Source organism: Balaenoptera borealis, assembly GCF_965194805.1.
Source record: "Balaenoptera borealis genome assembly, chromosome: 13".
Taxonomy (NCBI): Eukaryota; Metazoa; Chordata; class Mammalia; order Artiodactyla; family Balaenopteridae; genus Balaenoptera; species Balaenoptera borealis.
Window position 1 is genome coordinate 9,717,569 of NC_138870.1, and position 25,538 is coordinate 9,743,106.

General features: G+C 41.0%; 1 protein-coding gene across 2 annotated transcripts in view; it reads right to left on the minus strand.

The window, feature by feature from the left end:
* Window positions 1-9,445: 9,445 nt before the first annotated feature.
* LOC309608577 (uncharacterized protein) overlaps window positions 9,446-25,538 on the minus strand; it is a 30,212-nt gene continuing 14,119 nt past the window's right edge. Inside the window, exons 4-5 of one of the 2 annotated variants that reach the window (XM_082348842.1) lie at window positions 24,587-24,637; window positions 9,446-23,909 (exon numbers count right to left, since the gene is read on the minus strand). In XM_082348842.1, coding sequence (XP_082204968.1) covers window positions 23,905-23,909; window positions 24,587-24,637 — 56 coding nt within the window. In that variant the 3' untranslated portion in view covers window positions 9,446-23,904. Of the gene's footprint in view, window positions 24,638-25,538 lie in introns of both variants that reach the window. The other variant, XM_082348843.1, reaches the window with a different exon arrangement.

A 25,538-nucleotide genomic window follows, 5' to 3' on the forward strand; every position in this document is an offset into this window, starting at 1 on the left:
TATATGGGGTGTGGCTGGAAGTGTCCCTTTCCCTGTACAACAGTTGTGAGCCCTGAAGGTTTTGGAACGTACTTTGCACTTCATCTTCTGCTTCTTTGCCCAGAGGGCAACAATGAAGGCTTTCTCAACCTCATTTCAGGTAAGGCTCAATTAATCCTCCATCATCTTTCTTTTTTTTCGTTAGCAACTTTTCAGTTCTCTGTTGTCCTATTATCATCATTCTCTTGTGAAGAGCTGATTAAAGTTAGGACCCCTAAAGATTTAGGCAATCCTTTTCTAATCTTGATTTTGGGGACCATGAGCAGGGCCCTAACTTGAGTAACAAAGATGTCTAGCTTAGATGACACAGGAGTGCCCTCAGGCCCGAAATGACTGTTGAGAGACGACAGCAAGGGAAGCTGTCCACCTTCTGACTCCTCCAGTGTACTCAGAACCAACTGTTTCCTTCTTCCTCAATGTTCCTCTCCTTAAATATGTGGTTTAGGAAAAATGAAAAGAAACTAGGTATGGTTCCTTTTTCTCTGTGCTTCTCCTCTCAACTATGTCCCTGTGCTTAATTAAAATTTGGAAAAGTTATTTAGTGTGGGCCATCACTTTGCCTCTCTCTCTCTCTTATTATTATTATTGCTTCACCTGCTCTTAGAGCCAAAGAGTTCCACATATACACTCAACAGGCCAGATTTGGAATCACAGTTGGCAAGCTATGTCAGTGACCCAAAATATAACTGGCAACATAACTGCCATGGATAATCCATTTGCTGTCTTCTGTCCTAGGAGGCAGCCTCTGGGGATTCTAAGATACCCAACACCTTTTCTGCCAAATTTAAGGCACATATTTGTCTCAAGAGAAAAGAACTAAGACTCAATATCACTAGCATGTGGGTGAACTGCAAAAAGGAGTAGGAAGTTGGTAGTTGAGAGGCAGGTTCTGGAGGAAGGGACTATCTGATAAGGTCATCAGAGATCAAAATGAGAGGGGAGCCATCCATCACCTAGTTCCTCTATCATTGTGCCATACCTTACAGATGTAAACAACTCAAACTCAAACTTAAACTCAGATGAGGAGTTTCCCAGACCACCCTCTGGAGGACCTGGAGGACCACCACCTAGACCCCCTCTTAATGGTGAAAATCAAGGTGATGGACCTCAGCAGAGACCACCCCCTCAAGGTGATAAACCTCAGCTGGGACCACCCCCACCAAGAGGTCACTGTCATCACCATTCTCCCCCATCTCTTCCTGGAAAGAATCAGGGAACACCACCCTCAGGACGTGGACCAGAAAGACCTCCCCAAGGCCCACCACCCCAGCGTGGACCTCCCCAAGGCCCACCACCAACACAAAGACCTCCCCAAGGCCCACCACCAACACAAAGACCTCCCCAAGGCCCACCACCCCAGTAATCTGGAATTCAATGACAGGTATGATTCAAGCTCACTCTCCATCAAGGGCCCTAACCCCTGCAGGTCTCAAACTTTACTGTGTCACTGAATCAACTGAAAATATGTAGAAATTGCATAGTCCTGGACCCCAGTTCTAAAGATTTCAGATATTCTGGAATACCACAGCAAGATCCTTTATTTTTAACATGTTATCCAAGGTGATTCTGATTTTGAGAAACACAGACCATAAACTGCCTTTTTCCCTATGATTACCTGTCTTGAAGTGGGCTGGTAATGAGGAAGTAGAGCAGTGTTCTCCCCTGGTCCTCTCCTCTCCTCCTCCTCAGGCTCAATGACTTCCCATCTCAAGTTTCCACCTGACCAGGCCTCTCAGCTCCAGTGTCCCTGCTAAATGATACTTTAATTTTATGCTGTTAAATTTATCTAGCTTTTAAAATATTTCGTTTTGAATTAGTATATGTTCAAGGTAAAAAATAACTGAACAGAAAAGTATGAGGCTAACTCTTAAAGGCATTCACATCCTACTTCCCCAATTCCTTCCCCAAAAGCCAGCACAATTAACTCTTTTGAACATCCTCTGGAAACATTTATGCCCATATAAACATATATAACCTTTTTATCCACAAGTTACATCATTCTTCATATGCAGATCTATAAGTTGCTCCTTTCAAATAACAAACCTCTTAGATAACATCCTTATCAATTCACAGAGCTATATGGATCTATTTGGTCTTGGTTTTGTTTTCTTTTTAATTGTATACTATTCCATTGCCTGGCTGTGCCATGATTTCTTTAACCAACCCTGTATCAATGGACATTTAGACTAGTTTCAGTTTTTCACTACTATAAAACAGACTGCAGTAACCATTGTTGTAAATATATATTTGAACACCTTAAATAGCAACCTAAGAAGAACCTTTTTCTATCTTGCAAGCAACAATTTAGAGCCCATTATCTGTTAGGTGCATAAAAACTGTAAACCAAAAGAAATTTGGAAGGAAACCGGAGAGGGCGGAAGAAGAGAGAGAAAATTGTGGGCTCTTGCCTACTTCCTTTCAGTGTGATCTGCAGGGATTAGAAACCATCTGCCAACTTTCTATGAACTTTCTTTTTTGCTTTTCAGAGCATGAGGTGAAGATACCAGTCCTTCAGGAAGCCATGACATTGGAACAAGGGAGTCCATCTTCAATTTACCAATAAAATAATCAGCATCCAATTTCTAAGTGTCATGTCTCATGCTGGGTGTTTGTGAGTCTGAAATCTGAGAGCCATGAACCCAGCATAGGAACATCCAAGACCCCTTCTCATTGATGCTTCCAGCAGGCTTCCTCCTGGACCAATTTCCTAGAAAACATCTTCCCTTCGTTCTTTGTTTGGGGACAGGAATGTGTATCTCCTTTTCTACCTGCTATTGCCTCCTCGTTTCCCCTGACACCTTTATTCATAAGCCAGGTGTCTGTTTCTCTCATTGCCTGGTTTCTACAGCACTAATGCAATGTTTTTATTATTTTCACACCTTTTACTGAGATTCTAGTAATTTTAGGGAAATAAGGAAAATATTGCAAATGTGAAGAAGTTGCACAGGCTGAGGGAATCATTAAAATTTCCAAACTAACTGATCCTGTTAAAGATAAAGAAATGTGGCTCTAGGTCCCTACTCCCTCTAGCCTACTATACCCCTTTTCCCCTTTTTTGGCATTTCTCAATTTTCCTCCTCCCTAGATCCCCCACCTTTGTTAACAAAATCTGAGTGAATTTCATAAAGGAGGTGGCATGCTGTATTCTAATTGGAGTTCTTCAGACATGAGTTTAATCTTATCTCTTTTTGTTTTCTCTGGACTTTTAGCAAGCTATTTCAACTCTCAGAGCCTTAGTTTCCTCATCCATATAATGAAGATAGTAATACCTACCCTAGAGGACGAAGAGTAATGATTAGCATACGTAAAAACCTAGCAGAGAATGCCTTCATCATTTCCTAATAATTATTGTGGGGAAAAACAGTACACATGAAACTAAGAAATTAAGTGCTCCCAAATTAAAACTGTTCAGATTGCTATGGCAAAAGATCGAATTACAGGACTTGCCTGGTGGTGCGGTGGTTAAGAATCCGCCTGCCAATGCAGGGAACATGGGTTCGAGCCCTCGTCCGGGAAGATCCCACATGCCACAGATCAACTAAGCCCGTGCGCCACAATTACTGGGCCTGCGCTCTAGAGCCCGTGCTCCACAACAAGAGAAGCCACCGCAATGAGAAGCCCGTGCACCACAATGAAGAGTAGCCCCTGCTCGCCGCAACTAGAGAAGGCCCACGTGCACCAACAGAAGGCCCACGTGCACCAACAAAGATCCAACGCAGCCAAAAATAAATAAATAAATTTATTTTTAAAAAAAGATCGAATTACAATATTCTCTGACAATGCGTCTTCCAAATTTTAAAAAGACACGAAAAAATTCACTTTGTCTTTTTTTTTTCGTAGCACTTTCTGATGTCTTTTCATTTCATCTGGGGGATACTGTTTCTGATATTGATTCTGTGATGGTACACTGATAACTTCTACTCATTCCCATTTCTTACAAAGTTGGGAAATGTTCCTGGGTTAAACAACACTTTTACAATGGGCATAACAAAATCAGTATTGAAAAAGAAACCGGAGAGTGGGATTGTTGACATCAAGTGAAAAAAAATCCTCCTTGGATTTCATCAAGGGCTTCCACCTACCTTGAAATCATATAGAATCATAAGAATCTATACAAACAGATCTCTAAGATGGAAAGGAGCCCATTCATGAACATCTCCGGAAGGAACTGACAAACCTTATATACTGGAAAGAGGGGATCTGAGGAACATTCCTTCAGAGCCAGATTCATCCTAACTCCAGGTCTACTCACTATACGTCTCTTAATGATGCTGAGTTTGATTTTATTTTCTTACCTACTAGCTCACACTGTTAACTCATACTGAACTAACAGTTAACTGAAACAAATAGGTTTTGTTAAACTGCTTCTTGAGTTATTCATGTTTAAATCTAATAAAGAACTTCACACACAGTTGATTGTAGCTTTGGACTGAGACTATTTCCGATCCTGATTTTGATAACTACCCAATGTAATGGAACCTTCAGCTTTCTGTCCGCAAATTGATAACTATATTCTCTGTTTCTTCTCAGAATAGACATGCATTTCATTTAATTTTGGCAAGTCTTTTTTTTTTTTATCTTTTTAATTTTTTGTCTAACTTAAAAAAAAAATACGGCGCCCCCCTCACGCGGGGGTGAGAGGTTCTGCGCACAGGTTGCAGCACAGCGGGCTTTGGAGGCACGGAGGCTGGGGGCTCCGATACCCCAAGGTCCTCCCCGATCGCTAAAAGAGGTTTTCTCCCCGAGGGCGCGTCGTCCCCCACCCATCGTCTCCCCTTCGGGCCCACGGAGGCACTTTAAGAGAGGCTAGCTCGCGGCTGAGCTGGGGGTCTGCGGTACGGGTCACAGCTGCGCTGACGTGCGCCTTCGCAGTCAAGGCAGTGAAAAGCCTGCGGGGCCGCAGGCTCCTCCTTCTGCCTTGCCGGGGCGTGGCGTGGCGGAGACTGGCGTGGCGTGGCGTGGCGGGGCCGTGGCGTGGGCGTGGGCGTGGGCTGGATGTGAAAAGTCTGACCGAGCCCGCCTCGCGTCGCCAGGCCCGCCACGATGGCTCACATGCCCGCGTGCAATCCAGGCTAACACATGGCGCGCGCCCGGCTACGTCAGTTCCCCCGGCACGCGGCGAGGACGACCACGACGAGGCACCTGCCCCACGAGACGGGGACAGGCGCGCCTCCCTTACCCTCTCGACGTCCCGAGAGAGCTGCTCGACGGAAGCACCATCGCGGTGGGGACCCGAGGGCCTCGCCGGGAACGGGAAAGGACGCCACAGCTCGGGCCACTGAGGGGCGACCCGGAGCGCTGCAGGGGCACCGCTGAGGGCGGGGCGAGACGCGCTCACGCACTGAGGGGGGCGCGCAGCACGGCGGCGGCGGCACACCCCCGCCCTTCCCCCACGGGCGTGGGGGGACTTCTCGCGAGACTCGCGCCGAGGCGTCCAGGCTAGAGAGCCCGCGGCGTGAGAGGCGGGGGCGGGAGACCAAAGGTGGGCCTGGGCTCTGCACCCGTGCTTTCTACGCACCACCGCTGGGCGGGCAGGAGAGGTCAGGGGTCCGCGGGCAGAATGAGGAGAGCGGCCTGGTTCCCCGGGAACCGTCGGCCTAGGCCCAGGCCTGGAGAGCGCGACATCACCACATCCAGCACTTTCTTCAAGTCTTGGTAAGACTTTTTGTCAATTGTGTATATTCTACCGAGCTCTGACTAGAAGGCTTTTATGTAGTTTTCCTACTGAAAATGGCATAAAGCCCAGGGTACCCACTTAAAGCCAAGTTGGAAGAAAATGGCGTGGAATATCTACTTTCCTTTTTACCCCCCGCCCCAAACACCTCAAATAGTTTGGACTGTGACAGAAAAACAGGCTCCAAAAGGGGCAGAATGTAACTTTGTTGCGACCAATCTTCCACCTTCAGGTGGAAAATCTCTTAATTTGAGATTTTCTCTTAATTTGATAGATTGATTTCCTATCCCGATAGATTTGATGGTCTGCCCTCTCTATTCTTAGAAAAGTTTCACCTGATATGACTTGTCCAAATACCTCGCTTTATAGAATACAGCATGCTGCTTCCTTTATGAAATATACTCGGGTTTGTTAAAGAATGGTGGGGCATCTAGGGAAGGAGAAAATTGAGCAAAAATTAAAAAGGGGAAATGGGGTATAGTGAGCTCCAGGTAATAGGGACCTAGAACCACATTTATGTCCCTAGCAAGAAGATCAGTTATTTTGGAATTTTATTTTTATTTTGTTTTTTCTTTAATTTTTATTTTATATGGGAGTATAGTTGATTTACAATGTTGTGTTAGTTTCAGGTGTACAGCAAAGTGATTCAGATATACATATACACGTATCTATTCCTTTTCAGATTCTTTTCCCATATAGGTTATTACAGAGTACTGAGTAGAGTTCCCTGTGCTATACAGTACGTCCTTGTTGATTATCGATGTTATATACAGTATATATAGTAGGGTGTATATGTTCATCCCAAGCTCCTAATTTATCCCTCCCCCCCACCTTTCCCTTTTGGTAACCATAAGTTTGTTTTCTAAGTCTGTGAGTCTATTTCTGTTTTGTAAGTAAGTTCATTATATCATTTTTTAGATTCCACATATAAATGATATTTTGTGATATTTGTCTTTCTCTGCCTGATTTACTTCACTTAGTATGATAATCACTAGGTCCATCCATGTAGCTGCAAATGGCATTATTTCATTCTTTTTTATGACTGAGTAATATTCCATTGTATATAGGTACCACATCTTCTTTATCCATTCCTCTGTCAATGGACATTTAGGTTGCTTCCATGTCTTGGCTGTTGTAAATAGTGCTGTAATGAACATTGGGGTGCATGTATCTTTTCGAATTATGGTTTTCTTTGGCTATATACCCAGGAATGGGATTGGTGGATCATATGGTAGCTCTACTTTCAGTTTTTTAAGGAACCACCATACTGTCCTCCATAGTGGCTGTACCAGTTTCATTCCCACCAGTAGTGTAGCAGGGTTTCCTTTTCTCCACACCCTCTCCAGCATTTATTATCTGTAGACTTTTTGATAATGGTCATTCTGACTAGTGGGAGGTGATAACCTCATTGCAGTTTTGATTTGCATTTCTCTAATAATTAGCAATGTTGAGGTCAAGCTCTTAAAAAGTGTCTGGGCCTCCCGTGAGTGGGGGAGACTCTTGCTGGCCTCTCCAGCATTTATTGTTTGTATTTTAAGGATTTCTTCAGCCTGTGCAGCTTCTTCACCTTTGCAATATTTTCCTTGTTTGCTAAAATTACTGAATCTCAAAAAAGGTGTGAAAATAATAAAAACATTGCACTAGTGCTATAGAATCCAGGGAAGGAGAAAAACAGTGGAGCTCTTTCACCTGGCAGCTGGTTTGTGAATAAAGGTGTCAGAAGGAGGGAGGAAGCAACAGCAGGTAGAAAAGGAGAGAGCTGTTCCTGTCCACAAGCAAAGAACAAAGGAAAAATGTTTTCTAGAAAAGTGGTCCAGGAGGAAGCCTGCTGGAAGCATCAATGAGAACGGGTCTTGGATGTTCCTACGCTGAGTTCATGGCCCTCAAATTTCAGATTCACAAACACCCAGAATGAGACATGGCACTTAGATTTTGGATGCTGATTATTTCATTGGTATATTGAAGATAGAATGCCTTGCTCCAGTGTCACGGCTTTCTGAAGAACTGGTATCTTCTTACTGATTTTCTGAAAAACCAAAAAAGAAGTTCAGAGAGGTTTTGCAGGGGGTTTCTAATCCTTGCTACTAATTGAAGGGAAGTAGGTGAGAGCTCAACATTTCTCCCTCTCTTCTTCCTCATTCTCCCCTTTCCTTCCGAATTTTTTTGTTTGTGGTTTATATGCACCTAACAGATAATGGGCTCAAATTGTTTCTTACAAGATGAATGAAAAAGATTCTTCTGAGGTTGTCTCTTGATTACTGTTGATAATGTTCAAATATATATTTACAAAGACGGTTACTGTACATTTCCTATAATAGCAAAAAAATGAAACCAACCTACATGTCCATTGATAGGGGTCGGTTAAAGGAGTCATGGCACAGCCAGACAATGAATAGTATACAATGGTAAAACAAAACAGAAACAAAAACAAAAACCAGGATCAAATAGATCCACATAGCTCTATGAACTAATATGGCAGTTTTCTAAGAAATACGTTATTTGAAATGAGCAGCATATACATCTGAATATAAAATATGATACCATTTGTGGATAAAAAAAGATTATATATATTTATATGGACACAAATATTTCCAAGAGGATGTTCAAAAGAGTTAACTGTGGTGGCTTTTGGGGAAGGAAGTGGGGAGGCAGGATATGATATGCCTTTAAAAGTTAGCCTCTTACTTTTTGTTTAGTGTTTTTCTAACTTGAGCATATATAAGCAATATTTTTTAAACTACGAAACATTTAGCAGCATAAAATTACAGTATCATTTAGCAGGGACACGGGCCCTGAGAGGCCTGGTCAGGTGGAAAGTCATTGAGCCTGTGGAGGAAGAGAGGAGAGGACCAAGAGAGAATAATGATCTACTTCCTCATTAGCAGCCCATTTTAAGACAGGTAATCATAGGGAAAAAGGTAATTTATGGGCTGTCTTTCTCATAATCAGAACCACCTTAGATAGCTTGTTAAAAAATAAAGGATCTTGCTGCGCTATTCCAGAATACCTGAATAGAAATCATTAGAACTGGGGTCCAGGACTATGCAATTTCAACATGTTTCCAGTTGATTCAGTGACACAGTAACGTTTGAGATCTGCAGGGGTTAGGGCCCTTGATGGAGAGTGAGCTTGAGTCATACCTGTCATTGAATTCCAGATTACTGGGGTGGTGGGCCTTGGGGAGGTCTTTGTGTTGGTGGTGGGCCTTGGAGAGGTCCACGCTGGGGTGGTGGGCCTTGGGGAGGTCCACACTGGGGTGGTGGGCCCTGGGGAGGTCTTTCTGGTCCACGTCCTGGGGGTGGTGTTCCCTGATTATTCCCAGGAGGAGGTGGGGGAGAATGGCGATGACGATGACCTCTTGGTGGGGGTGGTCTCTGTTGAGGTTGACCCTCTTGTGGGAGTGGTCTCTGCTGAGGTTCATCACCTTGTGGGGGTGGTCTCTGCTGAGGTTGACCATCTTGTGGGGGTGGTCTCTGCTGAGGTTGACCATCTTGTGGGAGTGGTCTCTGCTGAGGTCCATCATCTTGTGGGAGTGGTCTCTGCTGAGGTTCATCATCTTGTGGGGATGGTCTCTGCTGAGGTTGACCATCTTGTGGGGGTGGTCTCTGCTGAGGTTCATCACCTTGTGAGGGTGGTCTCTGATGAGGTTGACCATCTTGTGGGGGTGGTCTCTGCTGAGGTTGACCATCTTGTGGGGGTGGTCTCTGCTGAGGTTCATCATCTTGTGGGGATGATCTCTGCTGAGGTTGACCATCTTGTGGGGGTGGTCTCTGCTGAGGTTGACCATCTTGTGGGGGTGGTCTCTGCTGAGGTTGACCATCTTGTGGGGGTGGTCTCTGCTGAGGTTCATCACCTTGTGAGGGTGGTCTCTGATGAGGTTGACCATCTTGTGGGGGTGGTCTCTGCTGAGGTTGACCATCTTGTGGGGGTGGTCTCTGCTGAGGTTCATCACCTTGTGTGGGTGGTCTCTGCTGAGGTCCATCATCTTGTGGGAGTGGTCTCTGCTGAGGTTCATCATCTTGTGGGGATGGTCTCTGCTGAGGTTCATCATCTTCTGGGGGTGGTCTCTGCTGAGGTCCATCACCTTGGTTTTCACTATTAAGAGGGGGTCTAGGTGGTGGTGCTCCACGTCCTCCAGGAGATGGTCTCAAAAACTCCTCAACTGAGTTTGAGCTTGAGTTGTTTACATCTGTAAGGTATGGCACAAGGACAGAGCGTCGTGGAGATAGAAGGCTCCCCTGTCACTTTGATCTCTGGTCACCTTTCAGACAGTCCCTTTTTCCCAGAACCTGCTTCTCAACTACCAACTTCCCTCCTATCCTTAGCTTCATTTCGCATCACTCCTATTCATCCACATACTAGTCATATGGAGTCTTAGTGCTTTGCTCCTGAGACAAACATGTGTTTGTCTTCATCCATATTTACAGCTGCTCCCCATCACTCACATTACCTCCTGAGCTCCGCCTCTTGTTAGCATTATGGTGAGTTGTATAACTATTTCATTATATATTACAGTGTAATAATAATAGAAATAAAGCGCACAATAAATGTAATGCACTTGAATCATCCAGAAACCATCTCGTCCCCAGTCTGTGGAAAAATTGTCTTCCACAAAACCAGTCCCTGGTGCCAAAAATGTTGGGGACCACTGCTGTATGGAACTGTGGCAGTAGACATACAATTCTACGCATTTGTCAAAAACCATAGAACTGTACACCGTAACGTGAACTTTATTGTATATAAATAAAAGCACAATCAACCAGGGTGTGGGGGGAATCTAAGATGAAATGCAAGTCGAGACAGATGACCATAACTGAGTACAAATGAACCATATAACCATGCTGACAGAACAGAAACAAAGGTTCCGACCTAGGTAACCTTGGCAAAGAGGATTTTGACCAGATAATGTGAAGGCAAAAGACAAAAAGAGCTACACACAAACATTGTTCTGTGATTGTAAATCTGTTTTGACAGGTGAGTCAGGATCTCTGAAACTAATTTATTGGTGTAGTAGAGTTGAACAAATATGTAAACATATTGTAGTTGAGAAGCAGGTTTCTCATTGTAGTTAAAAGAAAAAGAAGGAAATGGAGAAGGCTAGAATAAACTTTGAGTTGCTGGACTGGAATTGAATTATCAGTATGTACTCATGTTCTCACTTATGTGTGTGTATGTGCATATGCATACACAAACAGATACAGAAATAAATGCACATATGTGTGTATGAGTTAGCATACGTACATGTATTTCCTAACTCTGTTCAGTGAGAGGGGCTAGAATCAGTGACAGGTTAGTAGCCATGAACACACCACCTAGCTGTTGGATCTTGGTTTCTAAATGCCATTCTTCAGTAAAGGGAACCAGGGGTCCTTGGGGAAATGGTTGATTCCAGGGCTAGAACATCTTGGGTGTCAGAAAGTAAGGAACTGCTTAAAAGAAAAAGAGATGGGGCATGTCAAAAGGTATCTCAGAGAGCACTCAATGGCCAGTAAGAACTTGAGCTATGCAATAAATAATGATAGTATTGGATTATGACCCAAAGAATAAAATACGTATTCTTAGGTCCCTCCTGAGATTAATGAATGAATGGATGAATGAGTGAATGGAAAAATGGTCACTTTTCCTTGCAGAAAAATTCCACTTATTAGAACACCACACTAATATGTAACCACAGGCAAGATCCATCAGTATATAAATAGGATATCTGCATAGTCTTAAAGTATCTCCCACAAATATTTAATATTTATAACGGGAGCAACAGTAAGTTTACAGTAGAGAGTCCTCGTAGGTATCACCTTAGCCAAGAAGTGAAGGTTAACATGACCAATAATACATACTGACATAATGTGCCCCTGATATGATGCGCTAAGAAAAGCACAGCCGATGACACCTTCCCAATAACGCACAACCTCAATCCAGTCATAAGCATGTATCAGAAAACCCCAAATTGAGAAACATTCTACAAAATAACTGATCAGTACTCTGTCATGTTAAGGTCGTGAGAGACAAGAAAACCTGAGGAATACATTGGAAGAGCCTGACTAAGGAGCTATGATGACTAAGTGCAATGTGGAATCCTGAAGGAGATCCTGGGACAGAAAAAGGACATCACTGGAAAAACCTGGTGAAATCCAGGTAAGTTCTGTACTTTAGTTAGTAACATTGAGCTGAGGTTAATTTCTTAGTGTTGCCAAATGGTCTACGGTTATGTAAGATGCTAACCTAAGGGGAAGCTGGGGGAAGAGTATACAGGAACTCTCTATACTAATTTTGCAACTTTTCTGTAAGATTAAAATAATCTTTTAAAACTGGCATTAAAAAATTAAAACAAAAAAGGAATAGGATAACGTAAAATGCTATTTTGATATACAATTTTCAATGAAATTAACATTATTGTAAGATAATGTTAATTACCAAATTTAACTCAAGAAGCTTAGGAAAAGTTGAATAGAAAATAACCATGAAAGAAATGGAAGTTATAGGAAAACAACTGCAACAACCTATCACTATAACCTCCACCATCAGTGGACATAGCAAATTTTGATATATAAATTTTTATATCATTAAAAAACATAATTCTTACTTAAATTGTTCTAAAATATAGATAAGATTAACAAGTTTCTAAATTCATTCTGTGAGGTTCACAAAACAAAATATGTAGACCTGCAAAGATATTTCATTAGGAAAAATTTTCAGTTAACATCTAACTAGTCAACGCTGTGTTAGAAGAATAATATATCATGTTGAAAGAGGATTGCAAGCACAGTTCAGTATTAGGAGATACTGAACCCTACTTCTACTATTGACCTTCTACCCTTGCTGATGGCCTCAAAATTTTTACTGAGAAGTTCAAGGAAATCAGAAAAGAACTGTCTCACCTTAACAACCACCAAGGTGACTAACCCACAGGAAATTCTAGCCCTATTTTCTGGCTTCTCTCCCATTATAGTTGAAGCCTTCTTCCTCCTTTTACTTCTACTCTGAATTTCAACCCGCATTGGCTAGTCAAGGATTTTGCTAGCTTACTCCCATACCAATTCCACTCTTGCTCCAAAAGTCTATTCTCCACCCCCATTCATTTTAAGATCACATTATTCTTCCATTCCACCATTCCAAAACTTCTTCCATTCCAAAATTCTTCCATTCCACCATTTTATTCCATCAGAACAAAATCCAAATTTGTTACTGTGGCCAACACCCTACATGCTTGGCTGTCTCTGAACTTGCTGACTTCTCTACTTAATTCTATACTCCATTCTAGACCCACTGATCTTCCTGGTATTCCTCCAACATACCAAGCTTGTTCCTACCTTTGTCAATCATTCTTCCTCACTTTATTCAAATCAGCTCAAATTTCACCACTTTGAAGCCTTCTCTGAATACACAAAAACCATCCATCTCGTTAACCTGCTTTTTAAAAAAATTTTTCTTCTGGTAGATTTTTTTTAAAGACCTAATACTTTTTAGAGCAGTTCTAGGTTTATAACAAAATTGAGAGTAGGGTACAGAGATTTCCCATGTACTCATGTCCCCACATATGCATAGCCTTTCCCATTATCAGTATCACTCACAAGAGTGGTATATTTATTTCAGTTGATGAACCACATTGACATATCATAGTCATCTGAAGTCCATACTTCACCTTCAGGTTCACTCTTGGTGTTGTATATTCTGTGGGTTTGAACAAATGGATAATGACATGCATTCATCATTATAACCTCATACAGAGCATTTTCACTGTCCTAAAACTCCTTGTGCTCTACCTGTTCATCTCCCTGCCTACCCCCACAGCCGTGGAAACCACTGATCTTTTTATTGTCTCCATAATTTTGCCTTTTCTAGAATGTCATAAAGTTGGAAGCACACAGTATGTAGCCTTTTCAAATTGACTTCTTTCATTTAGTAATATGCGTTGAAGTGTCCTCAGAGTCTTTTTGTGTCTTAAAAGTTAATTTCTTTTTAGCACTGAATAATATCATATTGTCTGGATGTACCACAGTTTATTTATCCACTCACCTGCTAAAAGACATCTTAGTTGCTTCCAAGTTTGGGCGGTTGCGAATATAGCAGCTATAAATATCCATGTGCAGGTTTTTGTGTGGATACAAGCTTTCAACTCCTTTGGGTGAAGTACCAAGGAGTGTGATTCCTGGATCATAATGTCAGGAGTGTTTAGTTTTATAAGGAACTGCCAAACTGTCATCCAAAGTGGCTGTACCATTTCAAATTCCCATCAGCAATGAATGAGAGTTCCTGTTACTCCACATCCTCACCAGCATTTGGTTTGTCAATGTGCTGGGTTTTGATGATTCTAATAGGTATGTAGTAATATATCATTGCTGTTTTAAATTGCATTTTCCTGGTGATGTGCGATGTGGAGGATCTTTTCATATGCTTGTTGCCATCGGTATGTTTTCTTTGGTGAGTTACACGCTAAGGTCTTTGGCCCATTTTCTAATCAAGTTGTTTGTTTTCTTATTGTTGAGTTTTAAGAATTCTTTGTTATATTTTGGATAACAGTCCTTTATCAGATGTGTCTTTTGCAAATATTTCTCCCAGTCTATGACTCCTCTTCCAACTCTCTTAACTGTCTCTTTTACAGAGCAAAAGTTTTTAATTTTAAAGAATCTGGCTTATTAAGTATTTCTTTCATGTATTGTATTTTTGGTGTGATATCTAAAAAGGCATGCTTTTTTAAAAAAAATTAATAGTCTTCACTGTCAGATAGCCAGCACTCAAGATCCCTACTTCTTGGTAGTCACAGTCTTGTGTAATCCCCTACCAGATTATATCAGGATTGGCCTGTGTGACTGATGGCACACTGATGGCAGAAATGGTGGTATGTCACTTGTAAGATTGAGTTACAGAGGACCTTGTGGCTTCGTCTTGGTCACTCTCTCTTGTTCTTCAATCTCAGTCTCTCTCTCCCTCTCTCTCTCTTTCTCATCACTTGCTTTGGGAGAAGCCAGGTGCCTTAGCCCTATGAAGAGGACCCATCCTTTACAGGTGAGTCTCTTGGAGCCTCCCATTTGGTTTCACAGAGGGGAAAGCACCAAGAGGGGAGGAGAAGAAAAAGTCTTCTACCTCCAGTCCTTCACTTCCCACTTGGCTTCTGATAACAACTTCACTCTCCCCAAATTGTTTCTAACCTGGATGGAGGTGGGCTGAATGACAGGGATGGGTCTGCTTCCTCCTAGTAAGCCCTGCACTGAGGTGTCCAGCTCCAGGTGCTCAAGAGTCTTTGGTAGTGACTAGTTTTAAAATGAGAAAGATTTTGTTTATAGGTGGATCATATAATCACCAAGGTCAACTCTACTCGGTGGAGTTAAATTACACTAACATTTCCTTCCTTGAAAAACTTTTTGTTTTCCTGTAGTTAATAATCATCTTTTTCTTCATTTGCTTGGTTTCCTTTCACATCTAAGTCTTCCTGCAACCTCCAACAGACCTGTTAAATCTCTCTCAACACAATCTTTTTCACCCTCAAACTTGTCAGATAATTTGCTTTTGTCCTGGAAATTCCCTTTTCTCCTTCTTAAGTAGGATGATGTACATCCTGGGTTAAAGAAAGCCTTTCTTGGTTTTCTTTGTTTGAAGTACGTCCTACCATATCTTCTTACGAATGAGTGCATGAGAGGCAAAATATTTAGAGATTTTTATGTCTGAGAATGACTTTAGTCTAGGCTTATGCTCAATTCATAATCTGACTGGATATAAGGTTCTAGGTTAAAATTATTTTTACTCAGAAGTTTTACAACATAATTCCTGACTTCCACTATTGTTCCACTATCATTCTGATTCTCAATTCTTTGCATATGACTGCTTTTCTCACTAGAACTTCAGAATCATCTTTTTATCCCTAACATTTAATTAGATATATGTTGATGTGGATCTTTTTTCCATTTCTTGTACTGGGCACTCAGTATTCCCAGAGGGTCTTCTGTCCTGGGGCCTGCACTTTAAAAGAGGCCCCACACAAACACCAAAACAAAGGCATTGTTTTTTTCTTTCACTTTCATTAGAAAATATTTTTAAAGTTCAGCAAGTAAATTAAAAAAACAGGAATTGTGGGAGAGGGGCACAATTGAACATGAGGTCCCCAAGGCCTGAGTATGCAGGATTGAGAATGTGTAAAGGTTCAGAATAAGTTCACAGCTTCTGCCCTGGGGCATCAGACAAAAAAAAAAAAAAAAAAAAAAAAAGGCTACTTTTGCTTACATTTAGTCACCTCAGATCAATCAAAAGCATGAAGGCAGACAGGTTCTCCCACCCCCCCCACCCCCACTGTAACTGCACTCCCAGTCACTCCTATGCTCAGTGGTATAGTTTGCAGAGGTGCTTAAAAATTCCTGGAAATCCTAAATCAGAACTGAGGCAAGAGGGAGGCAAACTTGCCCAGCAGGTTCCCACAGGAGCTTGACCAGGTCAGTCCTGGGCCCAACCAGCTTCCAACCTGCTGTTCCAGCAGACAGCCTGCCCCCTCCCTCCTCCCAGCTTGCAGGGACAGTGTCCATCCAGGGGAACTCATGGCTCCCTTGGTCTCTAGGCTTGGTCTAAAAGGCAGTCTCCAAGGAACGGGCTTCGGGAGCAAGACAGCATGGGAAACATGACCTGAACCTAGGGTCTGTCTTGGTTTGTAACTTGTGAATGTTTAGAGATATGTATGCAGGCCTTCATTTGTATTCCTGCACTGGGCCCTGCAATGTTAAGTGTGAGCCTTTGGATAATAACTGGACACTTGCAACATGGAGGATCATCCTTAAATTCTGGAAAATGTGTTGTAGTGTTTCATTGATAATTTCTTTCCCAGTATATTCTACTTTCTTTGAAATTTGTGTTAGTTGAATTTTTTCTCACCTATTGACCGTCTCTTCGCATTTTTGCTCTATTTTATGGAGGAGTTCTTAACTTCATCTTCTGTTGAACTTATCATCAACTAAATTTGCAAGGACCAATATTTCTTTTTATCTTCTGCTTGATTCTTTATTTAATAGCATCCCATTCTTGTTTGGAGGATGCAATATGTATTCTTGTTCCCTCAGAATATATTAATTACAGTTTCTTAAAGGTTTGTTCTACTCCTCATATTGTCTGTTTCCTCTGAATTCTCCTTTTACTGTTTCTTTACTTGAGTCTTATTTGACAGAGATTTTCTTCAAATGTCTGGTGATTCTTTGCCTTCTGTTCATACATCGGAGTTAGACACCAAGGCGATCAGAAAACTCTATGTGCATTGAAAGAATTTTTGTAGAATCATGTACCTCACAGTAGGATGATTGAGTGGCATGATAGCTATTTTGTTGAAACTTATCTCCAGGTGCTGTCTCTGAGACAGCTCTGAGTCTTCAGAAGAATCTTCCCATCTCCTGCTTGGCAAGCATAATCCTCACTGCTGGCGCTTTGGAGCTGGCCAGGGTAAGAGGTTGGACATTTCTCCATTTATTTTATAGGCTTTCACTTGATTGTCCTGTTTTTTGAATAGCATCTCACTCGTATCTTCTTCCATAACAGTTGTCCCCAACTGCCCAGTGCCTCTCTGGTTCAGTTTTTCTAGACAATAAACCTACTCTCTCCTGCTGCAATAAGGGAGGATATGAACCTGTTTCCAGTCACCTGTCTCCCCACCATCATCACTCCTCCTCCAGGCTAATCTTCGCATGCCTTGTGTCTACAGTCCTTGAGCCTTGCCAGGGTTCTGTAAGACCATTGGCTTACTTCTATTTGGTACCACTATCCCTGCCCCCAGACGTGCACAGCTACTGGAGTAAGTCTCCTTTCTGTTATGTCATTAACCATTCTGCTGGTTTTCAGTCCTTATATATTGTGGCTGTTAATTGTCCTGTAAGTTTTATCAGAGATGATGTTTGCATTTCTGTTTCTTTTCTTGTTGTTCTTGTTTGGACTTCGAGAAGAACGGGATAGGAAATGTTTTTACTGTTAACACATAAGTCGCTCTCAGTTATATTAAGGAAAAAATTGATCAATAGGCTAAAAAATCAAAACAAAGGCTGACAAAGGCTTATAAACCAAGGCTTCTGTTCCCATCCTTCCACTCAAACAGCTCACGCCAGGGTAACCAACGACTTCCAGTTTTCTGAAACATGTCAGTGGATATGTTTCAATCTTCATCTTAACTTGCTTCTCAGAAGCAATGGACATTATTTACAGTTCTGTCCTACTTAAAACACTCTCTTCCTTTGGCTCCATGATACTGTGTGTACCTGTTTCATAGTCTAACTGTCTGGTTGCTCTACTCCTTACTTCTTTCATTTATCAAATATTTATTGAGTCCCTCTTCTACACCAGTTATTTTACTAGGAGTTTAGGATGAATATAAAAATCATGATTCCCACCATCTAGGAGTTAAAGCCTTGCATGTCCTTTGTAGATGCATATGCTTCCATTTAGCCATGAAGTTATGAAATTCCTCTAACTTTGTTTTAGATTCTTTTCTCACTATATACTATCTCCTTAGAAAAGTTCATACTAAAAAAAAAAAAAAGGTAACTATGTGAGGCAGCAGATGTGTTAACTTGATTGTGGTAATCATTTCACAATGTATGTGTATATCAAATCATCACACCGTACATTTTAATTCTATACAATTTTTTTTAATATAGAACACTTCACTAATTTATGCGTCATCCTTGTGCAGGGGCTGTGCTAATCTTCTCTGTATCATTCCAATTTTAGTATATGTGCTGCCAAAGTGAGCACTATATACAATTTTATTCATCAATTATACCTCAATAAAACTGGAAAAAATAAAAATAAAAACTCATCCTTGCCCGCGGCTTCAATTATTACCTATGTGCCATGATATAAAGTTCTGTGTCTTGCCAAAACCTCTACTGAGCTTCACACCTTTACCTATATGACATCTTCATTTAAATATTTTAAAGGCACCACTCAGTACAGTATTTCCAAAACAAAATTAATCTGATAATCCTAACTCTAGAGACCACCATCCAACCACTCATGCAATACAAAATCTATAGCTTTAGCTCTGTGTCATTCCATACAAGATCCACCACCAATTTTTGTCCCCTTTTCTAAATATTTCTCAACTTGTCTCTATCTCTGTCGCCACCTCCATTCACCTATGCTATACAGTATCCTCCCTACTTGGTGACCTGTAACCATTTTCGCTTTTCCTCCAAATTCTTTTCCAAGCTGTAGTCTGCAGCCAGGGTTAGCTTTTCAAACCATATATGTGGTATATGTGATATATATCACATATATGTGATAATGCAATGTGTGTCCCCAACAAAAACCTATTCTGTCCAGCCAGAGGACTAGGAAACAGACAGCCTAGCATGGCAGAAAACATTTAGACAATAATCCCTCTTCTACAGTCAAACACCACAGAAAAAGCTATGGCCCCAAGTGGGGAGCCTAGACTTCCACACATGCCCGGCTGTAACAAGGTGCCCAAACCTGTGCCAGAGTAAAGTCAGAGAAGACCGAGGAGGAACTGGAACTTTCACCCCCACTTAGCAGTTTAAGACCCTCATTTTCCCCCCACTCTACAGAGTTAGTGGCAACCAGATGGGGAGCCTGGACGTCCTCCCTCATCCAACAGTAACGAAGCACTCCCTCCTTTCCATACTGGCGTGGTGTCAGTGGAGACTACACGGAAAGCAGTAACAAGACACCCCTACTCCTCCCAGACAGGGTGATATCAGTGGAGGCCTTGTGGGGAGCCAGAATTCCATCCTTCACCAGGCAATTATGGGGAACCCCTCCCCTGCTTGAGAGTCAACACAAGTTGAGGGGGAGATCTTTACTTCTGCCCCTACCTGGCAGTAATTCAGTACCTCCACCTTTTACCTGCTGGAGTAGTATCACAGAAATCCAGCTAAGACAGAAGATTTAAATAAGATCCAGAGCCTCTAATACCTAAAATATCCTGTTTCAATTGAAAGTCATTCGTCATACTAAGAATCAGGAAAATCTCAACCCGAGTGAAAAAGACAATCAGTAGATGCCAGACGAAAAGGCCAGAGATATTAGAATTATCTGACAAAGAGTTTCAAGCAGTCGTCATAAAAATGCTTCAATGAGCAATTACAGACATGCTTAAAACAACTGAAAAAAAACAAAGAAATAAAAAGTCTCAGCAAAGAATCAAAATGTATAGCAGAACCAAAAGGAAATTTCAGAACTGAAAATTATAATAACCAAAATTTTAAAACTTAATGGAAGGGCTCAACAGCAGAGGAAAACAATCTGTGAACTTGAAGACAGAACAATAGAAATGACTCAATCTGAACAACAGAGAGAAAAGAGACAGAACAACAAACAAACAAAACAAAAAACCTAACAGATTCTTAGGGTCCTGCAGGAGTATAACAGAAGGCCTAATATTCACGTCATCTGAATCCCAGAAAAAGAAGACATATAGGGCAGACCTGAGAAAAAACTCAAAGAAATAATAGCTGAAAAATTCCCAAATTTGGCAGAAGACATAAGCCTAAAGATTCAAAAAGGCAAGCAAATTCCAACCAAGATAAACCCAAAGAAATCCACACCAAGACACATCATAGTCAAATATTTGAAAATAAAGACAAAGAAAAAAATCCTGAAAGTAGCAAGAGAAACAACTTACCTATAGGGGAAAAACAATACAAATAACAGAAAATATGAAAGCCAGAAAGAAGTGGCACAATACTTTTTAAGTACTGAAAGAAAAGAACTGTCAATACTGATTTCGTATAGTAAATTTATCTCTCAGGAATGAAAGGGAAATAAAGACATTGGATGAAGGAAAACGAGAGAGTTTGTCACCAGCAGATCTACCTGAAAAGAATGGCTAAAGGAGGTTCTCTAAACAGAAAGAAAATGATGAAAGAAGGAACTTTGGAACATCAAGAAGAAGAAAACAATGGAAAGGGGGAAATATGGACTGATAAAATACATCTTCCTTTTTCTTTTGAACTTTTTAAATATGTTTGACAGTTAAAGCAAAAATTATCTAATAGTCTCGGATATGGCTCTAAATGTGTGTAGAGAAGTATTTAAAACAATTATAAGCAGAGAAGGGTAAAGGAAGACATACAGGGAGGCAAGATTTCTACAGTTCAGTCAAAGTGGTAAAATATTGACCCTCTTAGACTATTAAAATGTATGGGTATATAATGTAATACCTACAACAACCACTAAAAAAAAAAAGCTGTACAAAGAGATATACTCAAAATACTATAGATAAACCAAAATGGAATTTTAAAAAAATATTCAAGTAGCCCACAGGAAGGCAAAACATAGGAAATAGAGAAATAACAAGATAAACAGAAAACAAAAAGTAAAATGGTGCACTTAAGCCCCAAACATATCAATAATTACATTAAGTGTAAATGGGCTAAAGTAAACAAAATGCTTGAAAATTGGGGTGGTTCTGGACTAGAGAAACAGAATAGCCTACACTAGTATAAAAATTTGCCCAATATTTGTATTTATATATAAATCGCATACACTTTATGTAAACCCATCTAACGTTGTTCAAAATAGTATAACACCTGTCAAGGGCCACCATCAAGTCTCTTTCAGACATCCAAGGACTAGAAAATTACTGAAAACAAAAGGTTACAGATTCTCAGAAAACCCACATCCTGTAGAAGCACAGCCAGCCCAGATACAACCATGGACCAAAACAGATGTGAACCCCCCCCTCTTTCCTGCACCTTGCCCTTTAAAGCACAGTAAAAGACTCATCCCCCCCACCCTTCAGGGCCAACACCACTCTATGCGTTTGGCCCCTCTCCTCCCTTGGAAAGTGAATAAAAACTTTCTTTTCTACCCTTGTTAATACTTCTGTGAATTCTTTCACAACCCACATCAGCTCACCTAACATTTTAGGTTAAATATTATTTAATATTTTGTATAATTAATTTTTGGTACAAATCAATTAATTTTGTACAATTAGTAATAGCATACAGAACTTGTACACAGTGTAAATAACACACACAGAGCTTTCAGCTCAGTCCAGGCCTTCAGTGGTAGGTATTATTACGAGGACAGAAACTGGGTAGGGTTTCTCATCATTTGCAGTATGATACTCTCTCCAGCCCTGAGTCAGCCACATGATCACGAGGGTAAACAACTGATAGACTTTACAACCATTCCGTATGCATACAGCCATTCTGTTTTTCACTTTTGGAACAGTATTCAGTAAATTACATGAGGTATTCAACACTTTATTATAAAACTGGCTTTGCCCAATCAGATGATTTTGCACAACAGTGGCTGACGTAAGTGTTCTGAGCACGTTTAAGTAGGCTAGGCTAAGCTATGGCATTCGGTAGGTTAGATGTATTAAATGTATTTTCGACTTAGAATATTTTCAACTTACAGTGGGTATTGGGTGCATAACCCCATTGTAGGTTGAGGAAGATCTTTATACACTCTTCCTAAGTGACCTCTCTAAACCCACAGCTTCAACTGCCACTTACACCAGGATCAGTAAATACTAAGCAGACATGCTACAAATTCCCCCTTCAACCAATCCCCCAGTTTGCCTGGACTCACCTCTATTCTCTAGGTAACCGCTTAAACTGTGCAGCTGGAATTTGAAATGAAATCTTTTTTCCATTCTGAATAGATACTAATGAGTGCCTATTTTGAGTCCACTAACACTTTTTCTTGGCTAAATTTCACAAACCATTCCAATAATCCATCATAAAATTCCATGCTGAAATCCACTTGAAATTAAAAAGAAAATGGGAAGAGAAATTGGAAAAATAGTCATTGACAGAACAGAAATAGTTCTATATCCTTAAAAGAGATCAGTGGAGGCCTTGGAACTACTTTCCTATTTAGATGAAAAGCCCTGAGACAAGCGGCTTGATGGAGCCAGGCTAAGGAACCCTCAAATCTGATGTGCTCTGGTGCAAGCCCATGTGACAGATCACTGATGACATGGAATACTTCTCCCTGAGGCAAACTAATAAATTAATAATTCTTTACATTAATGATCCCTAAAATCAGTGTGTTATTTGTTGAAATATATTAAGGAGCAAAAAGGAAATTTCAATTGATTTGATATAACTGACTCATAAGAGGAAGCTGGGGTTCACAAGAGGCAGAGATACAACTGGTAGAATCTACATCTCTTCACTCCCAAGTCTGCCCATCACTCTAAACTTGTGCCATTTTAGTTTGTCATTTATACTGTGGCATATACATACTGTGAAGTATAAATATGTCAAACCAACTAGTTTTACATAAACTCACCCACACTCCTTTGTAAAAAATATAGTGTAAACATAAAGAAAAACATGGGTGATTGTTTCCATCCCCCACTGAACCAAACCAGTTCTAGAGTAAGATGTTCTCTGCTGTCTGTGGCATGGCTTCCCAAAGATGCTCACCTATTAATTCCCAGAACCAGTGAATATGTTCAATTACATGGTAGAGGGGGGAATTAAGGTCATTAATCAATTGACCTTGAAATAGAGATTATCCTAGGTTATCCAGGTGGGTCTCAATGTGTCCTCAAATGTGGAACAGGGAGGCAGTAGAGTCGGTGTTGGTGACTCTGTGATGTACTGTCAGAATCAACCGACCTTTGCTGGCTTCAAAGATGCAAGAGGGCCAAGGAAAATGGGCAAGAAAATGGATTTTTCCAGAAAGGCTTCAGACAGGAACTCAGCCCTGCCAACACATCGTTTTCAATCCAGTGAGATGCCTTTCAGACTTCTGAGCTACAAAACTGTAAAATAATAGGTTTATATTATTTTAATTTACTAAGTTTGTGGTAACTTGTTATACCAGGAATAGGAAAACCAATATACTTTCCATAGGCTCATTTCATACTTTCCTGTGGTCATAAGGAGTTGGCGCGTGATTATAAAGTATTTATGAGAGGAATAAAATGGTTATTGGTTCTAAAACAAGGCAACTAAGCAATATGTTGCCTCATAAAATAAAAACCCCCTCTCAAAATTTAGTACAAATGAACATTTATTGAGCCCATATTAAATGGGACATGGTTAAGAGATGCCCCTCTTCTGTCTGTGTATAATTCCTGCCACTCTGTTTATCCTCAAGTAGGTACCTCCTGTGTCTCACTAGTCTTTTACAATTATTCAAGCTCCTATAATGGAATGGAAGGCTTGTTCAGAGGCCCAGAATCTTCTTAGAAAGTTGTGGTTAGTAGAGTGGTGGTCACAGGTAATGAGAATCTGCTTCGTTTTCTAAACTAAAAAGCAAAACAAAAACAAAAATGAAAACATGAGTTGCCAAGAGAAACAAGAAAACCTAGTGCTCAAAAGATCAGGCTCATCTTTCTCATTTCCCACTGTGACAGTGGGTGCGTGATTTAATTTCTTTAAGGTGTAAATTCCTTATTCTCCTGCCCTCTCTTTGAGCCTTAAGCAAGATACCTGCCCACTGTCCAGGTATCCATTTTAATGCCTGAAGAAATTACTTCAGAAATTTCCCAAAAAGCCAGAAGTGAGGCAAAGTATTAAAACCGGGACCTCCTGATTCAGAGCTCCTAGGCTTTACAGCTTTTAATTGAATTATATATTTTATGAATCAGAAAATCTGATGCCTTTTCCTCAGGCTCTCCCTTAAAAGGATTCCATGCACTGGACTGGAATCCACATCCTAGTGAGACAGGAAATCTTGGAAAACTCAAGGGAGAAAACTTGTTTATCCTATGCCTATTTGGTGACTGAAAATCCAGACAATTAGACTTGGACGGTAAACCTCAGAGAGGAAAGAGGCTGTCTTTTTCACCTCCGTATTAGAATTATAGCTGATCTCAGCATCTGCAGAGTTTTAAATTGGAATCCTTTCCCAGTGGACTAACACCAGCATTGAAAATGGTGTCAAGTCCCTGATAAGACATCAGAGACAAGAGGAGAAACTTACCAAAAAACACTGTGTTGGACTCGTTGCTTCCCGTGGAGGCGCTGGGCTCCTCTATAATTAAGTAAAGAAATGGTGTTTATTCCCTTCCAGTAAGGATCATTCACAGTGTGCCTGTCATTCAGCTCACAGCCTCAAGTCGCCCCCTAGTAAACGTAGGACCCCATTGAGTCTATGACGCAAAAACCTCCCTTCTAACCGCCAAGGCACTCTGCCATGCCTGAAATCCTACCAGTGGAAGTGAAACACAAGTGCACTTCATGAGAAGGATTTAGTTAAAGGGCTGGTCTCCACTCACACTTAGAAGTCCCTGAGAGACCCAACCTTTTTTTTAACAGGCCCTTCAGCTTCCGCTAAAATACAATTTCTAGATTTCTCCAACTACTATCTGCAGTCCCCTATACACTTTAAGCAGTGCTGGAATACAGTAGATCTCAATCAATGTTAGCTATTATTTATAGACATAAGAATCAGAGTGTTTAGAAATGTGCTTTTGTAAGTAAGGCCCAAGGGTCTTTCTTAGCAAAAATCCCAGGCATTCCCCCAGACTACTGGGGTTTGTTGGCGGGGGTAGAAGGCATTGAAATCTTATGACTTCTTGGCTGAGTGGCAGACAGAAAATTGAAAAATGATGGCAGCTTGAGAGAGGGATGGGCAGAGATAGGGACACTGCTTAACTCATGAAGCTTTTAAATCGCTCTATTGTCTGTTCAGTCTATATTCAGATAAGATTTACACTTAGCGTAACCTTTACTCCGAAAGTTCTCTATTTGAAATGAATTGTCATCAACTGGAAAAGAAAAGGAAATTGTTAACCCCTTTTTTGACACCACATCCATCGACCCTACGGAGACATGAAGGAGCTTGTCCTCTTTAGGGAAGCCCAGAAAGCAGGTCCCAGAGATCAGATCAGGTCAGACCTTGGAGCTGGAGCTATGTTGATGTTCAACCAGTT